General features: G+C 36.8%; 2 protein-coding genes across 2 annotated transcripts; one reads left to right on the forward strand and one right to left on the reverse strand.

Moving 5' to 3' along the window:
- Window positions 1-124: 124 nt before the first annotated feature.
- On the reverse strand, window positions 125-5,773 carry LOC134853955 (probable protein phosphatase methylesterase 1). Its single transcript, XM_063869972.1, has 4 exons — window positions 5,425-5,773; window positions 4,451-4,834; window positions 3,427-3,597; window positions 125-748 (listed from the first exon to the last, which is right to left on the reverse strand). The coding sequence occupies exons 1-4, from the start codon at window positions 5,723-5,725 to the stop codon at window positions 186-188; spliced, it is 1,419 nt and encodes a 472-aa protein (XP_063726042.1). The 5' UTR covers window positions 5,726-5,773; the 3' UTR covers window positions 125-185.
- An 83-nt stretch (window positions 5,774-5,856) lies between these two features.
- On the forward strand, window positions 5,857-20,154 carry LOC134854915 (uncharacterized). Its single transcript, XM_063871316.1, has 9 exons — window positions 5,857-6,547; window positions 7,007-7,664; window positions 7,982-8,175; window positions 8,912-9,080; window positions 11,417-11,629; window positions 11,804-11,886; window positions 19,017-19,264; window positions 19,505-19,815; window positions 19,892-20,154. The coding sequence occupies exons 1-9, from the start codon at window positions 6,040-6,042 to the stop codon at window positions 20,061-20,063; spliced, it is 2,556 nt and encodes an 851-aa protein (XP_063727386.1). The 5' UTR covers window positions 5,857-6,039; the 3' UTR covers window positions 20,064-20,154.
- Window positions 20,155-23,729: the final 3,575 nt, after the last annotated feature.

The following is a 23,729-nucleotide window of genomic DNA, read 5'->3' on the forward strand; positions in this document are numbered from 1 at the left end:
ATCAGGCTGGTTTTTTAAACAATTTGTACAGCTGTGCTCGATCTTAAAAAGCTAGGCTGGTTTTTTAAATCATTTGTACTGCTGTGCTCGATCTAAAAACGTAGCAGACCTCGACCCACGCATGTTATTTTAATATTTAATTTCACGAAGAGTAGTTTTGAGTCAACAGTCAATTTGAAAGTACATCAGCAACCCGCATTTGTTCTTGAGAATCCGCTTTCGACTGTCGGTGCTAATTTATTTCTCTGGACAAAAGTAGCCAGAGCATCTGCTACCAAATCTGGGACATCTTCATGCACGGCATGGCCAGCTTTGGGTAAAACCAACATCTGGAATTTGCCCTGCATTTGGGCAACTGTTAGCTCTTTGTCCAGTCGATCGACTCCTGCAAGAATTAGCAACTTCGGTCCGGGGAAACTTAAGTAGTTCTCGGTCAGTCCTACAAACCAACTGGTCCAGAATTTTTCAGTTTTGAAGAGATCAATTCTCCACGAATACGAACAATTATCGTCGCGACTAGATTCCTGCTTGTCAACGTCAATTAAGACACATTTAGGGTAAAATCCATCATCAGTTTTGAGATGTTCTGGTGTCAACGCAGCTTCGTTTTGATTAGGCTGCTTGTCTTCTGTAGTTATTGGAATATTATGATTGGTCTCGCTTGGTGGCTCGATGTAGTTTTGGTCGACATCATCATCGTTTTCCACTTCCTGGAGAGACCCGAATGTTGCTGTTGACTTCTGTTCAACTAAACCCACAACTAAGTAAACTTAACAACAATAATTTTATATACAAACCCTAGAGTAACCACAAAATTAGAAAAAATCTATGCAGCACATATTCATCAATTAATTGAATATATTTTATAATTTTTCTAATTTTTTTTCTTCCTTTGCTTATGAGAAGTCATCTGTGCTGATGATTAATTGTGGAGGTAAACTCAAAACTCCAGAGAACAAAGCAAACATAGATTTCTTGATTTCAGTGAAATCCAACAGCTTGACTTTTACACTGTACTCTTGATTAAAGTAGATAGTAAAACTTAGGGTTGTTTGGATGAGAAATGTTTAGATACTCGGCATACCAGGTTGGTAGTGAGAAAAAGAACTACAAAATCAAAATTGTAGACTACCGCCTTGATATCAAAATAGGCTAATTGGACATCACAGTTATTGTTCCGACCATTTGAAAATTGGAGAGGAATTTTGTATTCGGGTGTCTTTTAGGTTTCCTTTTCTTTTTTGTTTTCCACGCAAAACCAAGTACCAAAGATAACACAGAGGCGAAGTTGCACTTCGCATACACAAGCAAAAATATGACTGATAACGCTACTGGGAAAACTGAATGAGTAAAACTTTGAGTCTACAAAATTTTTTAAGTGACGCAAGCCAATTACGACGCATTAGCAGTACCAGTCAATTTGAAAAAGGAGAAATATTATCAATTGCACATGCCTCAATTTATAGAGCGGACACATTTTAGCTAGTATACGGAAAAATTCATTAAAAACATCCGACCCTGCCCAGGTTTGAACCCTCTTATTTTGTTGCGGTTCTCCTCCCTACCTCTACGTTACAGATCCATGATACCTTGAAGCTGAAGTGCTAATTGTAATACAAAACTGCTCGTATCAGGGCAAAGCACTGAATCTTCTGACTGCCTTTTAAGGTATATGGAGCAGTAATAACATGAAAAAAAAATAAATGTTAATTAAAATAAAACGAAAATTAAATTTTTTAAAATTTGAGACTTTTGTAAACATCATCCCCCCACACGCCATATAAACTACAAATGATAACTTTCACTCCTAGTAACAAATCAGTTATGGCAAATAGGCTTCCTTCAACCAATATGGACTGACTTCCAAGAACGATTAAATCTCCGCTTACGCGTTAATAGCGCGAAATATATCGCGCATTAATTTTCCCAAATTGACCGAAATGGCAATTTTTAAACCCGCATAACTTTACAAAAGATGAGGACATGTGAAATATCTTGTCAAATTTAAGCTCAGGACAGCAATACCTTTTGAATAAAAAATTCCGTCAAAAATTGCTAGTTAAAAAGTCGAAACTTAATTAAAATAAAAACCACCCCGAGCACAAATATTCCGCTGCTTTCGTTACGAAAGTCGGAACAATAATGGTCGGTGTTAATATCTTCAGCATTGGCTGTACTTAATACTTAATGGCTGTTATTGATTCAAAGGAACACTTTAAGCATTTTTATCGCAACAAAATTTGCGACTTAGATTGGAAAAAAAAGATAATTCATATTATAACACAAGCTATGGTTGTGTAATCATTGGATTGGATCGAGCGATATATCACCTTAAAACCTTTTCAGTCGTGATTTGAACGACATAAAAAATTTATCGTGAGAAAAGTCGTTTCTCACGATAAATCGTGAGCAATTTTTAAACCCGCATAACTTTACAAAAGATGATGACATGTGAAATATCTTGTCAAATTTAAGCTCAGGACAGCAATACCTTTTCAATAAAAAAATTCCGTCAAAAATTGCTAGTTAAAAAGTCGAAACTTAACTTAAAAAAAAACCACCCCGAGCACAAATATTCCGCTGCTTTCGTTACGAAAGTCGGAACAATAATGGTCGGTGTTAATATCTTCAGCATTGGCTGTACTTAATACTTAATGGCTGTTATTGATTCAAAGGAACACTTTAAACATTTTTATCGCAACAAAATTTGCGTCGCAACAATATTTGCGACTTAGATTGGAAAAAAAAGATAATTCATATTATAACACAAGCTATGGTTGTGTAATCATTGGATTGGATCGAGCGATATATCACCTTAAAACCTTTTCAGTCGTGATTTGAACGACATAAAAAATTTATCGTGAGAAAAGTCGTTTCTCACGATAAATCGTGAGCAATTTTTAAACCCGCATAACTTTACAAAAGATGATGACATGTGAAATATCTTGTCAAATTTAAGCTCAGGACAGCAATACCTTTTGAATAAAAAAATTCCGTCAAAAATTGCTAGTTAAAAAGTAACCCTGCCGACCCAAAGGGTCCCCCCTTTGATACTTTTTCAGAAATCCATTTTTGGCCGACCGACCCTAAAATTTTTCTAAAGGCGCCAATATATACTAACTTTGAGGGGGAGCGCGCGCCAAAAAAAACGCGATTAATTTGTAAAATTTTTTCAAAAAGTGCCCAAAAACGGCTTTTTGATTGTTTTTTCAAAAATTTGCCTGCGGCGCAGAAAATTTTGCCAAAATAGGGGCAAAACAGTGCTTTGAGAGAGCTCGAAAAATCAATTTGGTTGACCTAAAAAAACAAAAAAAGTCATCAAAATTTTGGAAAATTTTTTGAAAATCCGCCCCCCCCCTCGAGAAAATCCTAGATCCGCCCCTGACCCATAGTACTTTTGTCGTTTTTATACTCAGTGAAAGTTACCTCTTCTCGTGCTCTTGGTGATTTGTCCGATCATGGATATTTTGGCGGATTCTCTTCTCTTGATGTAGCCACTCCTGACAGCCCACTCGACCGCCTGTTGAGAGGAAGAGAAAGACTTCGGTCTCGATTGCAACACACTCTTCATGCCACTCAGCGCATTCATTGCCGATCCTAAATTACCCAAAACTGCTCACGTAATTCAACTTCACCCAAACCAACACCTCCCATATTGTAAACAAGACAGACGACATGACAGCAAAACGATGACATTAAAACATGACATTCAGACAAATGAGCGTTATTCGTATACTAGTTTAAGACTATTCGAATTTGAGGGTTATGTTTCTCAGAAACAAAATAGGAGAAATGCCTGTAGCATCGTCTCAAAGTACCAATTAAAAAAAAGGATTGATATTTAACAAGCTGACGTCTCATTTGCCGGGACATCCCCTTGCATTGCAAAATGAAAGAGAAACTCTTGACTACATAGCACATATTTATGAATTCAATGAGTTTTACTAATGCCTTATAATTTTTAATAGGTGCCATAATTAGGAACGAGATCACTCACATCAATTTCAATTTAAAGAAAACAATGAACTCTGTTCAAAAACGAACTCACTATCTGCAAAAGAAAAACAAATAAGCCTCAGTCAAGACTATGAAGTTAAATTTCAATGTTTCTCTTCTTACAAAATTATGTAATATCTACCCTTCATGCTTCATGTATTTCTGGCTGATTGACCTTGAAACGTTCGTGAATGCTCTTTTGGTTTGAACGGTTAATTCTTTTTAAAAACCGTAACTCTTTTCGTTATTTTTGATTGGAATCACTCAGTAGCAGTTCTTAATGAGAACCCTGAGCCAACTAATGGCTAAAAGTAGAGGTGTAGAGGTTTCTCAGCCAAGTGATCTACCAGGAATAATTTTCTTTTCCAAGAACCATTCATGTTGCTTACTTTAATTCATGAAGCTTCAAACTACAGTCAGTTTGTTCAAAACAATCAGACAGTCGGTAACAAACCTTCTACTACATCGATGACACAAGTGGCCGCTATATTAGCCAGTCTGTCTCTGCAGTTAGCTCCAATGTACGCCGCCAGAGCCCCTCCCATCGAGTGCCCCACCACAAACAGTTTCACTTTATTACTGATTCTCCCATCCTCCCCTTCCATATTTGATGGCACGTATTTCTCCCTCGATAGAGCATTGTATACATCACATACGTCAGAAGCTAGACGTTCGAATGAGAGGTCGTGTTCGGCTGAGACGTTCCACGCTTCGCTCCGTCCGTGACCCCGGAGATCGATGGCGACTAAGTGGGTGTTTAGGAGACTGAGGTCCAGATGTTTTGCCAGGGGCGCCCAGCTGAGTCCGGAGAAGCCAGCACCATGGAGACAGAGAACGACTGCAAAAAAAACAGACACCAGTATTGGAAATGAACTCGATAAAAGAGCCTACAGAATTCACATATTGACCTTAAAATCCTATAGATTGACCTTAAGATACGTGAAATCCATATTCCAAAAAAAATCCCTGGAACAACAATCTGTGATTTTCCACAAGCAAAACAGACAAAGTAGGAAACAGACAGAGCTCAAGCCAGCTCGCCCAAAAACCAGCAAGTTTTCCGAAAACATTCATAGTTAAAAGTGATTTCTCAATTTCGTTGTTTGAAAAATTTCAGATTCTTGAAAAAAATTCAACAAAATAACCTTACACAGACAAAACAAATTACATTGTTTCAATTTCTGAGCTTATAAGGATTTCATTGCCTTTAAGCTAATTCAACCTCAGAAAAAGTTTTCTTTTATATATATAAAACCCAATTTGAGAAAACTGATCAAACTGTATTTTGTCAGTTCAGATATCCGAAAATCACATTATATTTTATTCTACAGGGAAATATAAAATTCAAATTAAATTTCAGAACTTCAACTCCACTTGCCTTTAAAACTTAAACCTATGAAGAAACTAACTCATATACCTCTTATTAACCTAGAATAGAGTTCGGGTCCGCGCACAGTCCTGGGATCACAGGCCTCGCTCCCTTCGCTGTCTTGTTCTGGGGCTCCTCGGTTGCTTCACCTGCTATTTGGTTCTCAGGCGATGAATGCAAATACACGTGAAAACTTTCTGAATCACTCAACTTCACTTGAACTTGTGTAGGGAAAAACTCTTTGGAAGAAGTTACTGAAAAATCAGGCGCAAATTTACTAGAAACGATGCTTCCGGGATTATTGCGAGATGATGACTTAGATGAGCTAGGCGCTTTTGAGGTTGGAAATCGGTCGGTCATAGCTAATTACAAAAACCAAGACTGCGTTTAAATGGCATTCACATATTTCAGTCTGAAAACAAAACAACGTCACTTTTAAACATTTTTTGAGTCTACATACATGTAAAAATTTATTTTATTGGCAAGTCTTAATGTAAACGCAAAACTTATCAAAGCAAACATTTTGACTTCAAAAATTTAAAACGTGCCAGATTGTCACGACTTACATTATATAACATTCTTGTGCATATTCAAAATTACGTTAACGGTCAGAATCACGCATTTTACAAGCTTTACAATTTAATCTACGAAGCCATACATTAAACATTTCGATAATGGATTTTGACGAGCGATCGTGGGATGCAATTCATCACGCCGCCTTTGAAGGATCCAAAAAACAAATTGAGAAAATTTTAGCAGAATATCCCGAAAGTATAGAACACCTGACCGGCGGTAAAAGCAAGAACGGCACTATCGGCTGTACCCCTCTGCTGTGTGGGGTCCTCGGAAACAAGCCAGAAGTCATCCGCCAATTACTGGATTTTAAAGCGAATATAACAGCTGTGGATGGAAAAGGGCGCAACGCAGTAGAAATCGCAATTAAGGAGCAAAACTCGGAAGTCTTTGATTATTTTTTCAAAGAGCATAACGACAAACTGTATCCAGTTCAAACGTTGATGGACCAGCTGAAATCTACAGACGATTCGGTCGCTTTTAACGCAATTAACTTCGTCGACGTTCTCTTGAGTCGTGAGGTGTCGCTTCAGCTCCTCTGGAATGAAATGATGGAAAACGATTTCGTCAAGAGTCTCAAGAAGATTACTCAAAGTGATATCGGTTTAGGTACGTACGTCAAACTGCTGCACAAAAAGAGTGAATTTGAGTCAAAACTACTCACTACATTTTGGATAATTTTTTTTTCTTCCAAACAAAAATGGCTGATTCATTTTTGCAATAAAAAATCAACAATAGAAAAAGCAAAGATACAAAAAAATAGATGACAATGGTTATAAATTTGAAAAAAAATGCTGGCCAAATTGAACTGAAAACCAAAAATCACAAGACACTTGCTCTCGTGAGTGTAATTATGAACAGCCATTCACTGTCATACAAAATTGCAAAATCTTTCACTACCTCAACAAAGAAAATATACTTTGAAAAAACAAAAATTTTTGCTTAAACTGCTCCAAAAACTATTTGAGCAATTCGGCAAACTGCGCGTACTGAACTTCAGGCGGAAACTAAAGACATTTCTCATGAAACCACACTTCGAAAATGCTGAGATGTTATTGAACTTTTTAGGCCAGAAGAGCACATGCTTGAACTGGGTGTTCAACTTGTGCAAACTGGAACCCTTCAGAAATCTGTGCTTGGAAAAGTACGGAATGGTTGAATTCCTTCTCTCCCTCGCCAAAACATTTAAATCCATCCATGGAAAACAAGCTGCAAATGATCCTAGCTCCCATTCTAATGTACAACTACTGCCGTCTTTGTACCACCAGCTTTTCGAGGTTCTGGCAAAATTATCTCTTGACACTGAAAACGGGGTCAGGAAGCTACGAACTAAAGGTGGTATAACGGTTCTCCTTGAAAACATGTTGGACCCTATGCTTGCAGAAGGAACTTTATTGGTATTAATTAAAATGCTAACACTACTGACGAACGAGGAATGCTACGTCGCAAAACCGGCTCCGAAACCGGAAAAGGATCAACAAGAATTTGTTCAACCGGAAACAGAAGAAGACGAAAATTCTGAAGATGAAAATACTTCGGAGCTGAATGCATCTCATAACTCGGAAGACTCATTCGGTTATGAAAAGGAGCTGCTAAAAGTGAAAAAAGAAATTCAAGATGAGTTTAGAGGATTCTCGAAATTGGTTGAAATTGTGAAGCTGTACGAGAAGTTCCCTAGTGAAACTATGGTCGAGAATTTGAATACTATGATTCAGAAAATCTGCGAGTAAGTACTCCACAGATTTCGAAGAATTTTATATGGTAAAAACATTGCATCCGAAACTTAATCTTAAAAGCTGTCTTTATAAGGAAAAACCCAACGCTTATAAGTAAAAAATCTTAAAAAATTATAAGCATATTTTCAAATCGATCGAAGTTTGAACTGAAATGAAATGTAAAGTTTTACGCCTTCTTCAAAAAATTTAGATGTCACATACGAATAAAATCGGACAGCTGAATACTTTGCGGACTAATAGGGTAACGTGACACGACCTCAACGCTTCTCGATTCGACATCTATTTTGACTTTTTTGCACGTTTTCAGGAAGAACAGAGAAAATCAAACCTTGATTGTATCACAAGGACGCATTACTGAAGCCCTCCTACATCACGCCAAGAATCAACGAGAAAAAAACACCCAGCTGTCTTGCATCGACACACTCAAACTGTTGGTATCCCAAAATCCAGAGAGTCAGGAGATTGCCATAGCTCAAAACGCCATACAGCCAATTAATCAAGGTGGGATTTTGTTCTACGATTATGAATACAAAATTATCTTGTTAATGCCAAACTGTTGGTAATATTGATGACCTTGAGCATGGCAATCCGGCAGCAAATAGTGATTCTTAGATTGACAAAAAATTTGACCATTTTTTGACGTGTTGAATTAAAAATGCCTCGTGTTAGATTTAAAATTTCGTTCAATTAATTCGGGTCTAATTGAAATTAACCGAAAAGGATGTTGTGAACAACTTAAAGACCACAATGAAAACAGATCGACAACCACTTTGAAAAATTATTTTTACAAAATTCATTCAGTTTTCAAATTGCGAAGCAGCATCAGTTCTCTGTGCTGTCTAAAATTGAAAGCAGCTTTTTTGTTGGCCACTTCCGTCACAGGTAAATGGTCTTTATCTAAACTTTAAGCACGATCTAACGAAGACCCGATTTCAGCAGAAAAAATGAGCATCCCAAAAGCAATTGTGATTATATTGTATAATTTTGCAAACTTCACAGAGATATTATCATCGAAAAAATATATATGCCATTATAGTGTAAGCTAGTAAAAAAACACAAAGGGAACTTGCAACTTAACGTTTATAATACAGTTTGTTTATTATTTGAAGATCTCCTTTTACTATCCTAAAAATAATGTATTTTTTTCATTGTTATTATATTAGAATAACAAAAACAAAAATAATTTTAATGTAATTTATTTACATTATTGTTATCATTATTATTATTATTTCCACAGTTCTGAAGAAGAGTAGACAGAACCGGGTACAGTTGTCGTGCAGCAGTGCTCTGTGGGCTCTGGCGGGGGACGATGTGAATCGGAAGCGACACATTGGCGACTTGATCGGCATTCGACTGCTGTTGGACTACATGAGTACTGATGAAAACGAGTTGCTTCAATTGGCCAGGTTTGTTCCACCACTTAACTTATTTAAATATCGATTACGTAGCAGTAGGCTGACAATTTTTATATTGACCAATCAGAATCTAAACAAACAAGCAAAGGTACGAAAAAAATAATTATTTAATTCCTGAGTTTGCTTTCACATCTCGATTCTGACTGGTTAAAACACTATTTGTCTATTTCCTGATAATGAATCCATGGTTGTCTACTTACAGACTGCATTCCTTAAAAATCATAGAGATATGTTCACTAGCTAATTTTATTTCAGTTTTTATCAACAACCAGTAAGTATTTTCAAGGTGAAATAATTTAAATTGAGAATGAAAATTCCATGTCTGGATTTAAGTACCCCAGAAATTTATATGTCCCGTGAAAACTGTCCAAAAAGTAAAAACTGTCCAAGAGATTTGCTCCCCAGAAAAAAAATTGTTCAAAAATTGTCCGGCCGATTGCTACACTAGTTAACGACTAAGGATTAAATTGATAAGCTATCAATAGGAGGGAATATTTCGGCGAGCCCACGCAATTGAGCAACAAGGCTTAAATTTTCTTTAAGCATAGAGACAAAATTAAAACAGGACTCAAACCACTTACACATACATACACAATTAATTCTATATTGATACTTTTGCCTATTTTAGGCATGAGTGTTATTATTATTGCTCTCGTGTTAGCGTTAACAATGGAAATCCTTATCACAAATGAAAACAACGAAACGCTGATTCATGATGCATAAGCATACTTCAAACATCGATTTTAACAGACACCTCGATTTTAACAGACACCTCAACTCGTGGCGATGTGTTTTATCCAAATGCAATGATCATGTGTGCTCTTTTCAAGAGAAGTCACTAATATAAATGATGTTAGTCATCTTCCGGGTCCAGCCGATATTGAGAAACGGAAATTCAGAAAACCTCTTCAAAACAAAGCAGTCGTTGCAGATGAGCCACCACATCAAGCGATTCTCTCCGTCCAGAGACATCAAGACATTGCAGCAAGAACTCCGAGCTATTCGGCCAACCAGAGGACCGCTAACAGAGTAATTCAGGAGAGACGGCCCAGAATGCAGGAACCAAAATTCTTAAAAGATTTTGAACTTTCCGAGCTGCTGAAAAAGACACGCAGTGGCGAGCGCTTCCTTCATTTTGATTCTAGATCTAATGATTTAACGCGAATAATTTTTTTCACCCTCTTCCAGGACTAGATCTTTTCAGAGGCGCTGATGATTGAATCATCGATGGCACCTTTTCTACGGCCCCGAGTGTGTTCTTTCAGATATACACCATACACGCATCAGTCGAGGAAATTCTGATCCCTATTGTGTATGCATTGCTTCCCGGTAAAAAGGAAGAAAGCTATATTCGTTTTTGATCGGTTTCGACTGATATTCATAAACTAGCAACCATTGATTTCGAAAAAGCAATAAAAAAGCGTTTACTTCCGAAGCTCATCAAAAAGTTCTAATATGAACAGGAAAATGACGAAATCCTGATCGGAGAAAGGTCAAAACTTGACGTGAACCGTTCCGAGTTAGTTGCAACCTACGACCCAAAAGGGCGCAGCAACAACATTAAACTATGATTCAAAGTCGATTTGTTTTCCTAAGCTGATATTGTAAAGCAAAAGAGATCAATAAATTTTGCTAAGTTGAAATTTTTTCCTCGATAGTTTCAAAATCGAGTCACACCTATTTTGAAAACCGTTAAATGATCAATGTAACAAAGCTTTTACCATCCCCTTCCTTTTTGGCCCAACCGAGTCAACCCGTATCGATCTTGCCATAACTTATTACCCCATTTGGGGTTATTCAATTTCGAATTTGAACTAAATTACGAAAATTTTGTCGGACCCGAGATTTGAACATCCGACGTTTTGATCTCGAACACTACTGACTGGACAGCTCGATCAAAAGCGCTTTAAAATTTCAAATTTCAAAACTTGAGTGGCTTTGACTTTTCTAGGGTTAATTGGTACGCATTGCATCTAATTATAGAACAATCAAACAAACACAAAAGAACAAAACATTTAAGATCACAAGGTCAAGTCAAAGAAATTAATTTTGCGAAATAATTTCGGTCAACTTTGTTAATAGTCTGGTAGTTTTGTTTAAATTTCGGGCTGTTTCATCAAGGACACAAAGGTTCTGGAACACAAATGTCCATGCACCAAAAATTCCGATTACTGCTCAAATTCATTAAAGAAATTTGCGCGGTATTTTTACTTTCCATGGAAACGCAAAAAAAATTACACACTAACGAAGTGGGTGTCTTTTGAAAGAAATTCATCCGATTTCGTTGAAATGTTAGAGTTGAGTTCAACATGTTTATATTTATGTAGTGAGGGTTTGGCGCTCGCATGTGAAGGTCCTTTCGGAAGAGCAGAGGAAATAGGAAACCAAGGGGGCATAATTCCCCTCAACCGTCTGTTCCGAAACCAGGACGAGAGAATTGTGATAGGGGGGATCAGAGCTATGCGGAAGATGGTGGCTGGAATCGGACTGCTGCCTGTGAAAAGCAACCAGAAACACGTCTTGGACTCCAGATCACACAAGTTATTACTCTTATTGATATAGTAACTCTCAGTCAAAACTATTGCAAAATTGGAAAACTCTTTGACTTAACATTTCAGTTTTTCATAACTTTCAAGTTTTTGATATCAAACTACAATTTCAACCGTTGGTATAAGCCACGACTATATTTTAAACTTGTTTTCGTTTACTTTCAGATTTCTTCTGGCTCTGATGAAGCACGGCAAAAGCGAAATGGTACAAATCGAGGCTGCCCTGACACTGTCCTACATTTCACTGGGTTTGAGTCTAACCATTAATTGATACTAACAATGAGACAACTCCACTCACTAACTGTATCAAAAAAACGCGCATAAAAGAAATTCAGCCCAAACAAATTAATGAAATGGTTATCAGATCGAAAATTTTCGGTCAGCCAAAAAAAACATCAAAATTTAACGTACCAACCAAGTAATCATTCTTTTATTCTTTTTGATCTGGTCGCGACATGGCGACTTACTTTGAACTGTTTGCGACCTGGTGACTTACTTAAGGTAATTTTCTTAAGGTAATATACTTAAGGTAATCTGTTTAACTTTAACCTTTTCGAGGAAATCAGACGCCATCAAAACGTGTCAAAGAAGGAGGCCGACTGATAATAAAGAGAGATTTAGGCCCTAGGCCCGGATCAAATTGCCCCATCCACTTACCTAACCTCGCTCTAAATGGCATAAGACTGGCATAAAATATAGCTATCTCTATCAATGCAGCCACAATTCCCACAGGAAGAAAACATCAGGCATAATTCCTCTTCCCAAATCAGGAGAGGATTTATAGAAATCCAAATTTTCGGACCGTTGCACTATTAGTGCCAACCACCAAACTGATGGAAAAAATATCTTATCGGAACTTTACTCAAACATACAATAGGCACTTCATTGTAATTGTATCAATCATCACGTTATCAAAGGATTCAATCATGAAAAACTATAACTCAGACTTCACAGCACACCAAGCAATGGCTTTTATCTTACCCATAGGAACGCTTCGCATATCTTGCATTTCCAGACGCAAAATCTGGTATGAAAAAAAAAATTAAATCACGTGCACCACAAGCTGGTATTCTCCCGAACACACTCTTCAACTTATATATGAGCTCGATACCTAATCAGATAATCACTAATGCTAATGACATAGCAATCCTACCATCCGGTCTACATAAAATTCAGTTGCAAACACAAATTAGCTCTTACCTCAATCAACTGAAAGATTGGCTGAAAAACAGGCAATTAAATGAAAACAAATCTGTGTCAACTCATTTTACTTGTTTGCCTGCCGAATAAAATTACTAAACTGAAGTCGATATTGGAGGATCTGACCTAAAACATCAAAAACTCAAAATATCTCGGTGTCCCTCAGATAACATGTTCATATTTGAAACAATAACTCTTGATTTTTCCGCACGGGTTCAAGTGAGAAGTATTTTCTCAAAAAAGTTGCTGGAACCAACTAGTAACCAAAATGAAACACTAGAAATCAGTTATCGAGCAAACAGCGATAGCGAGATGAACTACTCCGCTCCTATTTGGTGTACACGTTTAAGCAACTTTTCCTGCTCGAAAGCATAATGAGATGCTTGTCAAACAATTCGTCTTCGGACGCCTTCTTCCCGAGCGTGCAGATCATAAAATTTTACAACTAAACCTCATACGCATACTGGAAGCAACAGTGAAAAAAATACGAGCAAAGAAATGCTGAACTCCTGCCAACTGATTCAGTTCTAAACCTAAATCAAAACAGAATAAGCCTCAATCACATGCATACAAAAACTGTTAGAGAACATTGAGAAGCACCATAGTTAACTTCTGGGAATGGCCAATCGTGGAGAGAAACTCGCAGAAAACAAACTCTCGCATAAAGCTAGGTGCCCACTAGCAAAGCTCCGCTTGCTGGTGGGCAAAGCTCCGCTTGTGTCCAAAAAAGCACTGTTAACAATATAGGTCCACACGAATCGCATCATTTATTCAACCACTCAAGCAGACTGATCCCTTTCGTAAAACTGAACAACTTCAACTTGTATATAACGTAGGAGCGGTAGAGCTACACCACCTTAAAAGACATAATTAGCGCGAGGGAGGGAGCTGATCTCAAAAAATTACAAAATGCGATCACTATTCAGTGTTTGAACAACGTTTGAGTACACCACTCTGTGGCATGGCCTATCTATTCCATCATGAGTCAATATCATTGCAATAAACACGAGTCAAAACTACCAAACCCAAACGAGAAAAAGATAGCCGGTTGCTGTGCAAGTAACACAAAAACACAAAAAGTACCGACCACATTAAAAAAAACTACAAAAAATTTGTTCAAATTTCTAAGTTTTTCAAATAAGTGTCGTTTCTAGAGCGTGGTTTGATGACAGAACTATACATACGCGTACACACACCGTGATTTAAGTGATTTTGTTGACCAAGCTGTTAATCTGACAAAAATAAATGTTTCTATTGAATAACGCATGGAAATCATAAGAAAAATAAAGACCAGCCCTTTGCAAACAACTTGGAGTGAAATCAGGCAAATCGTTCTAAAAATAAAATATTTTTTCAAAGAAATAGCAAAAGACACTTCTTTTTCCTTAAATTCTTTTGACAAATCTGACAAAAATTAATGTTGTTATTGGATAACGCATGAAAATTGCAGGCGTAAAAAAATCGAAATAAAACAAAGAATAGCCCTTTGCAAACAGCTTAGAATGAAATCGGGCAAACGGTTTAAAAAAATCAAATACTTTTTCAAAGAAATAGCAAAAGAAACTTCTTTTTCATAAAAAATTTTTGAACTCATCCTTAAAGTTGGATATCTTTATTGATGCTAGGTAAAAACAAGCTACGCAACCGGTAATGTTACGGCAAAAGAAGAAATTAGTCGAACAAATCTGTATAAAATACTGATTATTTCACCAATGGAAATAATTATTTTCCGATATATTTGTCAAATTTTGTACCACTACACCGCACAGATGAAAACCATTCAATAGCAGAGAAGCAAAACGTAGCTTCGTATCGCTTCCGACACAATGCAAGTTAGCGCTTAGTGAATGAGACGTTAATACCATCGAAAAAAAAAACAAATTGAAAAATGAAATTCATTTCAGAAAAAAGTCGCAAAACACAACCACCAGAAACAAAGAAGCTTTTATACTTTAACGAGCTGCTACTTGAAGCCGATAACAAAGGGAAAGACAGACATTAAGTCGAACACAAGGCCATTAATTGTTGTCATGAAAAAAATTTGAGCAATTAAATTTTAAAACTTTGAAATCTTGCAACACAAAGTACCTGAAATTTACGAAAAAATTAACTATTTTATGCTTATGAAGCGACACAAAAGAAAATAATTAAGCCAATTAAACAAACGCTGAAACCAATAAGGCCGAATAAAAATTTAAAGTGGAAAAAAAAGCAAAAAGGAAAGCTAAGGAAAATATACAACGTCATGGCTAATATTTTTTTTAATTACAGGAAAAAATCAAATACAGTTGCATCTTCGATATTTAAAACTTATGTTCAGCTCTTTCTTTCTGTACTCGTCCTTCGTATTGATTGTCGGTGGTCTTTGAGCTATTTTTAGTGCTTCTAGAGTCAGCAAAATATTCTGGTTGGCGTGAGAGTTTATAATTTTGGTTGATCCCAGAAACGCTACAGGTGATGAAATGGCTGCCAACAGGGCTGTTTTTCCGAGAATGTTCGCGTGCACGTGTCATCAAGTGTCTAGTCGTTTGACCGATGTATCCTGCGTTACACGCAGGACAGGTGATATTGTAGACTACGTTGCTGCGTCCCATTTTCGGTAGCTTGCATTTCAAAGAGGGAAGAAGTGTAGAAAGTTTCGACATTGTAAGGATAACAGTAAACGAAACATCTTTTTATACTCTAGTCAACTTCTTTATAAATTGGTCAGTAACAACGCCACGATACTGCAGGCGGTAGAACAGTTTGCCTGTTTCACGGGTCTTGGTAACACCGGCCTTCTCGTTTTCCGACTTGTCCATTAAAAAATTATTGATTGCTTTTGCGAATAATCGGATTGTAAACTGCAAGTGGATATTGATTGCCCTCAAGAATGTTCTTCAACTTGTTCACACAATCATCAAAAAAAGTCCAGGTAGAGCAACTCCGAAAAACTCGATGTACAAAACCAAAAACGACGGAGTTTTTGTACTTGCTCGTACTCACAGTGTGATAGTTGAGGCACAGGCCGGTGTCTGTCTTTTTCCGGAACCACTCAGTAGACAGAAAACTGTCCCTCCGTTCGATGAGAATATCAACTTCATTCTCAATCAACTTCATTCTCAGTTGTAAGCTTCAAGTTACCATGTAAACCGTTGGCGCGAGTAAAAAGAACTGATATCTCTGACATTAGAATGTCGCCCATGTAGCGGAAAAAAAGGTCTGTTCTCACTCAAAATACTGTAAAACTTACTCATGAATATTTTGGCTAGAAAGGGTCTGAGAGGGGAGCCCACTGTAAGCTTGCCCCCAAAAACTTATCTGTTTGCATGAAGACACTTAAAACGAAAAATATTTAATTAAGACGAACAAAATTCGGAGAAAACAATTTTCCCAAGAAAAACTATCACTGACACAATTTAAGTACCATCCAATTTATGCACTGACACAAAATTAGTCACTGACACAAGTATCATTGACACAAGTATCACTGACACAAATTTAAGAACCATTCAATTTATATCAAATTAAATGAATTAAATGAATATTGATAAACACAAAAGCGAAGCGGAGCTTTTCCCCTTGTTGCGGTAACAAAAACATAGCAAAACAGCATCTACAAAAATTTTGTGTAGACTGATATTTCTTTTGACCAAAACACCACTAGAAACAAAATCGTCGTGTAAAATGTGCTTTCAGAAATATTTATCGAGCTGAAACTAAATCGACAGAAGTAATGTTAAGGTTAATTCCCGAGAGCTTAAATCAAAACTGTTGTAATGACAAAGACCAATCCAATCGCAAGTGTTTAGAAACGAAAGTAATACATGGCATATATTTAAGACCATTTAAAATTGATTGACAAAATCACATATTCAAATAGCTATGGAGACTCAAAAAAATAGTTAACGAAGAATTGTAAATTTCCACAAAAATCTTATGTTTGAAATGTTTGAATATGTTGCCTCACGCTACCCCAAATTCGAACCCCAAATTCTACTGCAAAAACCAAAAGTTATCACATCCTTGAAACAAATAGGGTAGCTTGTTCCTGTGCAAAAGGCAGGAAGGTTCCAATCAAAGTGATTTAAAAAGAAAGAAAACTATTTCCTTCTTTTCTGAATTCGTGTCGTTTTTTGCGAGTGTATATAAAAAGGAGAGGGACAAAAACGACGCCTGGAAAGATTTATCACGGCTTCAGTAGACTAAAATTTTAACGGCAATGTTCATACATCATACCGATGCGCAGCTTCGTACCACTTGCGATAGATCACAAACTTAACGAGGTTACCTTGAAAAATCGGTGAGCCAAAAAAAATCTTGAAAAACTTTGAAAACTCGGTGAGCCAAAAAAAACTTACCACGATAAATTTTGGAATTCAATTTTCAAGATTCGCACGTGATTCCCAGCACCCACGCTCATGAAACATTATTATCCACCTTCAAACAACACAATTTAAGCCTACTAAGTGGATATAATATAAGACGAAACTTCAAGCCGAATTAAAATGGAGCAAAAAAAAAACAATTACACAGAGGCAAAGCTTCGCTTCGCAAACACTAGCGAGAACACAACAAAGAGAGAGAGAGAGAGAGAGAGAGAGATAGAGGATAGATTGTGTCCCATTGGCCGAGAGATCTTGGGGGAGGTCTCGGGTGGTTCCGCGACGTAGACGCTGGACACTTGAGAACCTGGACACGATGCTCTGTTTCGGACCACATACAAGAGACATCGCAGCCAAAGCTCAGAAGATTAATGCGTTACTTAAAGCTCTAGCAGGTACAGCATGGGGCAGTGACCGCGAAACCCTCATGACTCTGTACAAAGCTACCAGCAGATCTGTCATCAACTACTGCTGTTCCACCTGGGCTCCCATCATCAAAGACTGCCACTGGAAACGACTACAACTGGCACAGAATAAAGCCTTACGTATCACAACAGGTTGCTACAACATGACGAACATAGACGACCTGCACAATGAAGCACGCGTTCTGCCCATTAAAGAACACACCCACATGCTCGCCAAACAGTACGCCATCACTTGCTACAACCCGAGGCACCCCCGTCACTCTCTGACCACAAGACCTCTCCCGCACCAACCTCAGATGAAACCTGACCTTTTTTTACAAATATGAAAACCAGCTACCAAATCAAAGAATTGAACAAAAAGAAGCCAAAAGACTACAAAAAGTCCTACACACACAGATCGTCAACGAAGTCAGCAGCAGTCTCAAACCGAACCCTGTTTACGGAAGCGCACCTCCTGAAATACACGAAACAGAAAGTTCACTACCAAGGGTCTGCAGAACACGCCTGGCACATCTCAAACGGATACTGTCGTATTTTAAACTCTTATATGTCAAGAATAGACGAAAAAATTGAAGATGTCTGACCAAACTGCAATAATCACGGCCACACAACCCAGCACCTTTTCGATTGCGCGGCAAACCCCACTGATTTGACGGTTGATGCACTCTGGAAACAACCAGTGGAGGCGTCCACTTTTCTCAGACTGGAAGACGACACAGAGATATAGCGGCTACAAACAACAACAACAACAACAACAGAACACGACAAAAAGCAGCTCACTAAAGTGCAATAAGATAAGGTATAAATACGCCTCGAATAAGTAAAAATTCGGCTGGATCTGAGATTCGAATCTGCGACCTAGAGATGATAACAAAATTGAAACAAATGTTTTTTCCCAAAAGAAAAAAAGTTCCACTTTTTGGAATTGCTAATTCTTATTTTTCGATCTGGGAAAACGCTAGCTGAAGCTCCAAAACTTGATTAAGCTGACGAAAATTACTATTATAGCTGAATAAAAAGCTTTACTCGCCGCCTTCTTGACATTGATAAAAAAACAGTTTTTGAATTTTATTTAATAACGAATCGCGATCGTAAGGGCTTGGCCATGAAATGACACCCGAATCCATCTAACGTTTGTTTGGCACCTGATTTTCGTGCAACAATCAGTAAATTCAACTATTGTTTTATAATCAAAAAAACCTAGTACGCAATTAACAGCACGTGGTAATCGCAATCGTAAATATGAGAATTGTTGGTCCCATCCGGGAGTCTGTACCTCGCTAATATCTCTTATCAGGTCTTTGAATGAATGTGTTTTGACTTGAAAAAAAAACAATACATCAAAGTTGAACTTTCACGTGCGGTAAAAAATGAATTGATTGCTTTAAGGGATTGACAATTTCTACCAAGAATTCGACGAGGAAAACGAATTCTCCTACGCGCCTCTGCTCTATTTGCTTTCCATTCCCGATTTGACTAAGCGATGCAAAGTGGGAGCCGCTCTTGCATGCTTCGGATACAATAATATTCAAGAGCAAGTTCAGATCTCAAGATACAGGGCATTGCGCTTCAAGTACTTCAAACAAATGCTTGATTGCAAAGACTCGCCCTTAATTCAGTGTAACGCAGCTTTCCAGGTACTAAAGATTTGATAGGTTCGATATCTGCTGAGATTTTTTTTCCATTTTTAACAAAAAAAAATATTAATCCTATTAAGTCAGGTGGGGTTAATTACGTCTGCGAAAGTCTTGATAGCGACCGAGAGGCTTAAATTTACTTTCTAAATCATGGCAGTTGTACATAAGAAGGATGTGTAGCCCTCTTATAACTGAATCTAGTTACTTTTACACACCTATGATACTCATTTTTGGGCTTAGGTTATAATTTTATCCAAAATTATCGAAGATGAAGACCCCGCAGTGTGTGCGGCTCAGGGAATCAAACGGATGATTTCAATTCTGGAATCGTCTCAAGACGTTCCCGTGCAAGTTGCAGCTTGTGAGTGTATCTGTAGACTAGCTAGATCATCTGATTCGGGCGTTGCCGATGCGATGATTGCCATTGATGTCGTGAAACACTTAGTTAATCTAGTCACCTTCTCCGACGACACCCATGTCAAGGGAACGGGCTCAATAGCTCTTGGATACTTAACCCTTCGATTTTCAGGATGGAGAAAACTCTTGGACTTGTGAGTGGCTTTGACTTCTGGAATAATTATAAGAAACCACGAATTAATTTATAATGAGTGGCCAAATTTATTTTAGATGCAGGAAAAACGGATCTATTGTTGATATTATTCAACCATACTGTCAACATCCCTACAAAATATCGGCTAAATTTCTTCAGGAGTGGAAGCATTACCAGCAAGTATCCAAGTCAAGTTCAGGAGAGAAATCTAGTAAAACTGAAATACTGAAGCCTATTGCTATCATGTAAAATGTAAATGAAATTTTAATTGCTATCAAATAAAATGTATTTGAAAAAAAATCTTAATCCTCGCAATTTATTTTTCAATGAAATCATCAAACATCGTTTTCTATGCAAGTTTTATCCTTTTTAGAAATGCTGGACATTAGTGCAGTCAAAGATAAAGCTCGGCAAGGTTTTTTTTAAATGAGCAAAAACTGATAATCAGAAGTTGAGAAAGTTCCGGCACTAGAACCCCAAATTAGTGCCAACATTGTCGAAGTTTCAAAATCCTCTCTTTCGAAATTACGCAAATTTTTCATCCAAACTCATTGAAAGAATCCTCTGTAATCAGTAAATGGTTTTTAAATTAGGGCCTCAAAACTTCAAATTCTAGCACTTTAATGAGCTTTGGTCGGTTTTGATTTCGAATTTTTTTTCTTTAAAACAAAAAATTGCATGTGACTTCATCTGATCTCAAAAATGATCACTGCAGCTCCAAATTTTGAGGACATCATAATTAGAGTTTTTAAAACAAAACACAAAAGGAAGTCTAAAAATACCCGCGCTTTACTGAGGAACAATGTCGATCGAGTGTATTTTTTTTCAAAAGAAACAGTCCGTATAAAGAATTTTAAAATCCTAATTTAAACGTTTTCGCACATTTTGTACATCATCAGGATTGAAAGTTTCTTTACAATACTTACAAAACGATCAAAGATCTGAAAAAATGAGATCAAAGATCTCAAATTTAACCAACTGTAATTACATAATAAATTACGTAACATTTTGAGAATGCGTTAAAATTGTAATCTCTAACAAACGTTTTCACACCTTTTTGTGCATCTTCAGGTTTTAAAAATTCTAAACTATCTGTACAGAATGATCAAAGATCATAAAAAAGGTCATACACATCATTATTTTAAAATTTTAAATACTCAACCAATCAAAACTTTACAAATATTTCGAAAATGCGTTAAAATTGTGAATTCAAACAAACGTTTTCGCACATTTTTGTGCATCTTCAGTACAATGTTTTGATTACAAATATTACTGAAATTATGTAACAAAATTTTAAATCTAAATATTTTAAGAATGCGTTAAAATTGTAAATTCAAACAAACGTTTTCGCACACTTTAGTGCATCTTCAGGTTTTAAAAATTCTAAACTATCTGTACAAAATGATCAAAGATCATAAAAAGTGTCATACACATCATTATTTCAAAATTTAAAATATTCAACCAGTCAAACTTTACAAATATTACTGAAATTATGTAACAACCATTATGTAACAATTTCAAACAATTTAAACTTTTTCGCACATTTTGTGCATCATCAGGATTGAAAGTTTTTTTACATTATTTACAAAAAGATCAAAAATCTGAAAAAAATGAGATCAAACAGTAATTACATAACAAATTACGTAACATTTCGAGAATGCGTTCAAATTGTAAACTCAAACAAACCTTTTCGCACATTTTTGTGCATCTTCAGGTTTCAAAAATTCTGAACTATCTGTACAAAAGGATCAAAGATCATAAAAAGTGTCTTACACATCATCATTTCAAAATTATAAAAATTCAACCAATCAAAACTTTACAAATATTACTGAAATTATGTAGTAAGTATTATGTAACGATTTCAAACCATTTGACACAAATTTCTGAGGGTTTCCATCCTTTTTGTTTTTACAATTTCCTTTTGTTGCTAATGTTCATGCTAACATGTAAGTTATTTCAAAATTTTTCGTTTTAGTCACAACTTTTCGATTCTGGAACCAGGGATTGCAATATATTGAATGATCAGATATTGAATATTGAGACGATGTCAATATTAAATTTTTAATATTGAGATATTGAAGGCTAGATATTGATATTGATATTGAATTTTTTGTAGATATTGAGAAAAACGGATTTTGTATCAATGCTTGAAACGTGACGTTTTAACACATTCACATAAAACAAATGGTGATAAAAAGTTTCTGAAATGTGGAAGAGCCTCTCTCAAGCATTAAAATTAAACAAATTAAACAAAAAACAATTACATTGCAAAAAAACTAAACAAATTTAATTATATATTTCGAAATTCAATATTGAATTTGGTCTCTGGTATCTTAAAATAGTGATAATAGCCATAGTGTCAGCTCCCTTCTTCTTAACACGTCCTACCTGTTAATTGCCGGTCTCGGTTTCCTAATGTGCAGCGCCTCTATTGTAAGTACCTTGATGCTGCTGGACGCCTGGTCGATTATTTTCCATTTAAACTCAGACTTACCACTCTCACTACCACACTGCCTTATATGCTGTCCAACTGGGGTATCCTCTTTTCGGTGTTCCTCAATACTTGTGGTGAGATGTCGGACCATCTGGCCAGCATAGATTGATTTTCAACCACAACATTTAAGTATGTACACCACTTTTGAATTCAGTTCGCTGGAAAATGAAGATTTTAGAGAGGGCATACAAGTTTTCATTTTCCTCGTTGTGAAAATTATCTGTGCATTGGTGATATCGCGCACTTTTTTGCTAATGTTTGACTGTGATTCCCCCTATATTGGAACATCAAGATGGGTGGTGAATTACTGCTATAATCACAGGACTTCTTTTTCTCAGCCATGTTTTTTTTGTTTCTGCCCTCCCTGATTTTTTCAAGGGCATGGGATGCAACCCGCGACGGCCAGTTTTCCGGATAATAGTTATCCAACCACTGCTCACGGTTGATTTTCATAGCTTTATCAGATTCTTCCCATGTTGACGTACTGCGGAAAACCCGGAGAACAGTTCTTTCAATCACACTTCTCTTGTACTGAAAGGGGACACAGCTTCTAAAATTTAGTATGGTACCTGTATCTGTTGGTTTTTGATACCACCCGCAGTTAATTTTCCTGCTTTGTCAATACTAATTTGTAAATCCAAAAATGCCAATTTTCCGTTTGTGTTTGGTGGCTCAATTGTGAACTGTAAATTTGGATGTAGTAAGTTTGCATCACGTAGCACTTTTTCAGGACCACCCTTCACTGTTTTCACTATTTCGTCAACGTAACAGAGAAATAACTTAGCTTGCTGCACTGACTTATTTTGCTCTCTTATTGCGATGCATTTGCTACAGTACCAGACGGTTTCACTTATATTTCGATACTCATCATCTCATATATCACCGCATTTTATGTGATACCAGTTCAAACATCATTCACATTCTACACCTTTTGACCTGTACGTGACTTTCTTGTTGCACTCGGGACATATTCCGTTAAAATCTTTCTCGGGCAAAAACATTTCGGGAATATCCCTCGATAGTGCAGATTCGTACTGCTGCAGCCAAGATGTGCTAAATTAACGACAAGAGATGCCTCCATTGCCAAGACATCTTTCTGAACGTACCATCTTTCATTGCACTTGAAATGGACTTGACTAACTGCCATGTTCAACAGTCTCTTCATGGTTTTCCTAGCAATTGATGGTGGATCATCTTGCTCATACAGTTTTCTCAGAGCTATGTCTATTGCTTCTTTCAGTGGAACATTTGTATACAAACTCTTCACATCTAGAGATATCAAATTTTCATTGGGCTCGAGATTAGTGCTCTCTAAGGTTTCTCTCGCATCTAGTGAGTTGGTTTCGATGTTTGCGCCCTCAATTTTCTCGAAAAATTTTTCAAGAACCTTGTTCAACATAAATGAGAGCTACCAGGCAAGG

The sequence above is a fragment of the Symsagittifera roscoffensis genome, chromosome 9, assembly GCF_963678635.1.
Source record: "Symsagittifera roscoffensis chromosome 9, txSymRosc1.1, whole genome shotgun sequence".
NCBI lineage: Eukaryota > Metazoa > Xenacoelomorpha > Acoela > Convolutidae > Symsagittifera > Symsagittifera roscoffensis.

What these genes read in the sequence shown, in the direction of transcription:
- LOC134854915 (XM_063871316.1), top strand. Translation starts at nt 6,040, where the DNA reads ATGGATTTTGACGAGCGATCGTGGGATGCAATTCATCACGCCGCCTTT. An exon ending in ATGATTCAGAAAATCTGCGA is followed by an intron (nt 7,665 to 7,981) that starts GTAAGTACTCCA and finishes GCACGTTTTCAG; the next exon opens with GAAGAACAGAGAAAATCAAA. An exon ending in CATACAGCCAATTAATCAAG is followed by an intron (nt 8,176 to 8,911) that starts GTGGGATTTTGT and finishes TTATTTCCACAG; the next exon opens with TTCTGAAGAAGAGTAGACAG.
- LOC134853955 (XM_063869972.1), bottom strand. Translation starts at nt 5,725, where the DNA reads ATGACCGACCGATTTCCAACCTCAAAAGCGCCTAGCTCATCTAAGTCA. An exon ending in TGTCATCGATGTAGTAGAAG is followed by an intron (nt 3,598 to 4,450) that starts GTTTGTTACCGA and finishes TGGGTAATTTAG; the next exon opens with GATCGGCAATGAATGCGCTG. An exon ending in CACCAAGAGCACGAGAAGAG is followed by an intron (nt 749 to 3,426) that starts GTAACTTTCACT and finishes TTGTGGGTTTAG; the next exon opens with TTGAACAGAAGTCAACAGCA.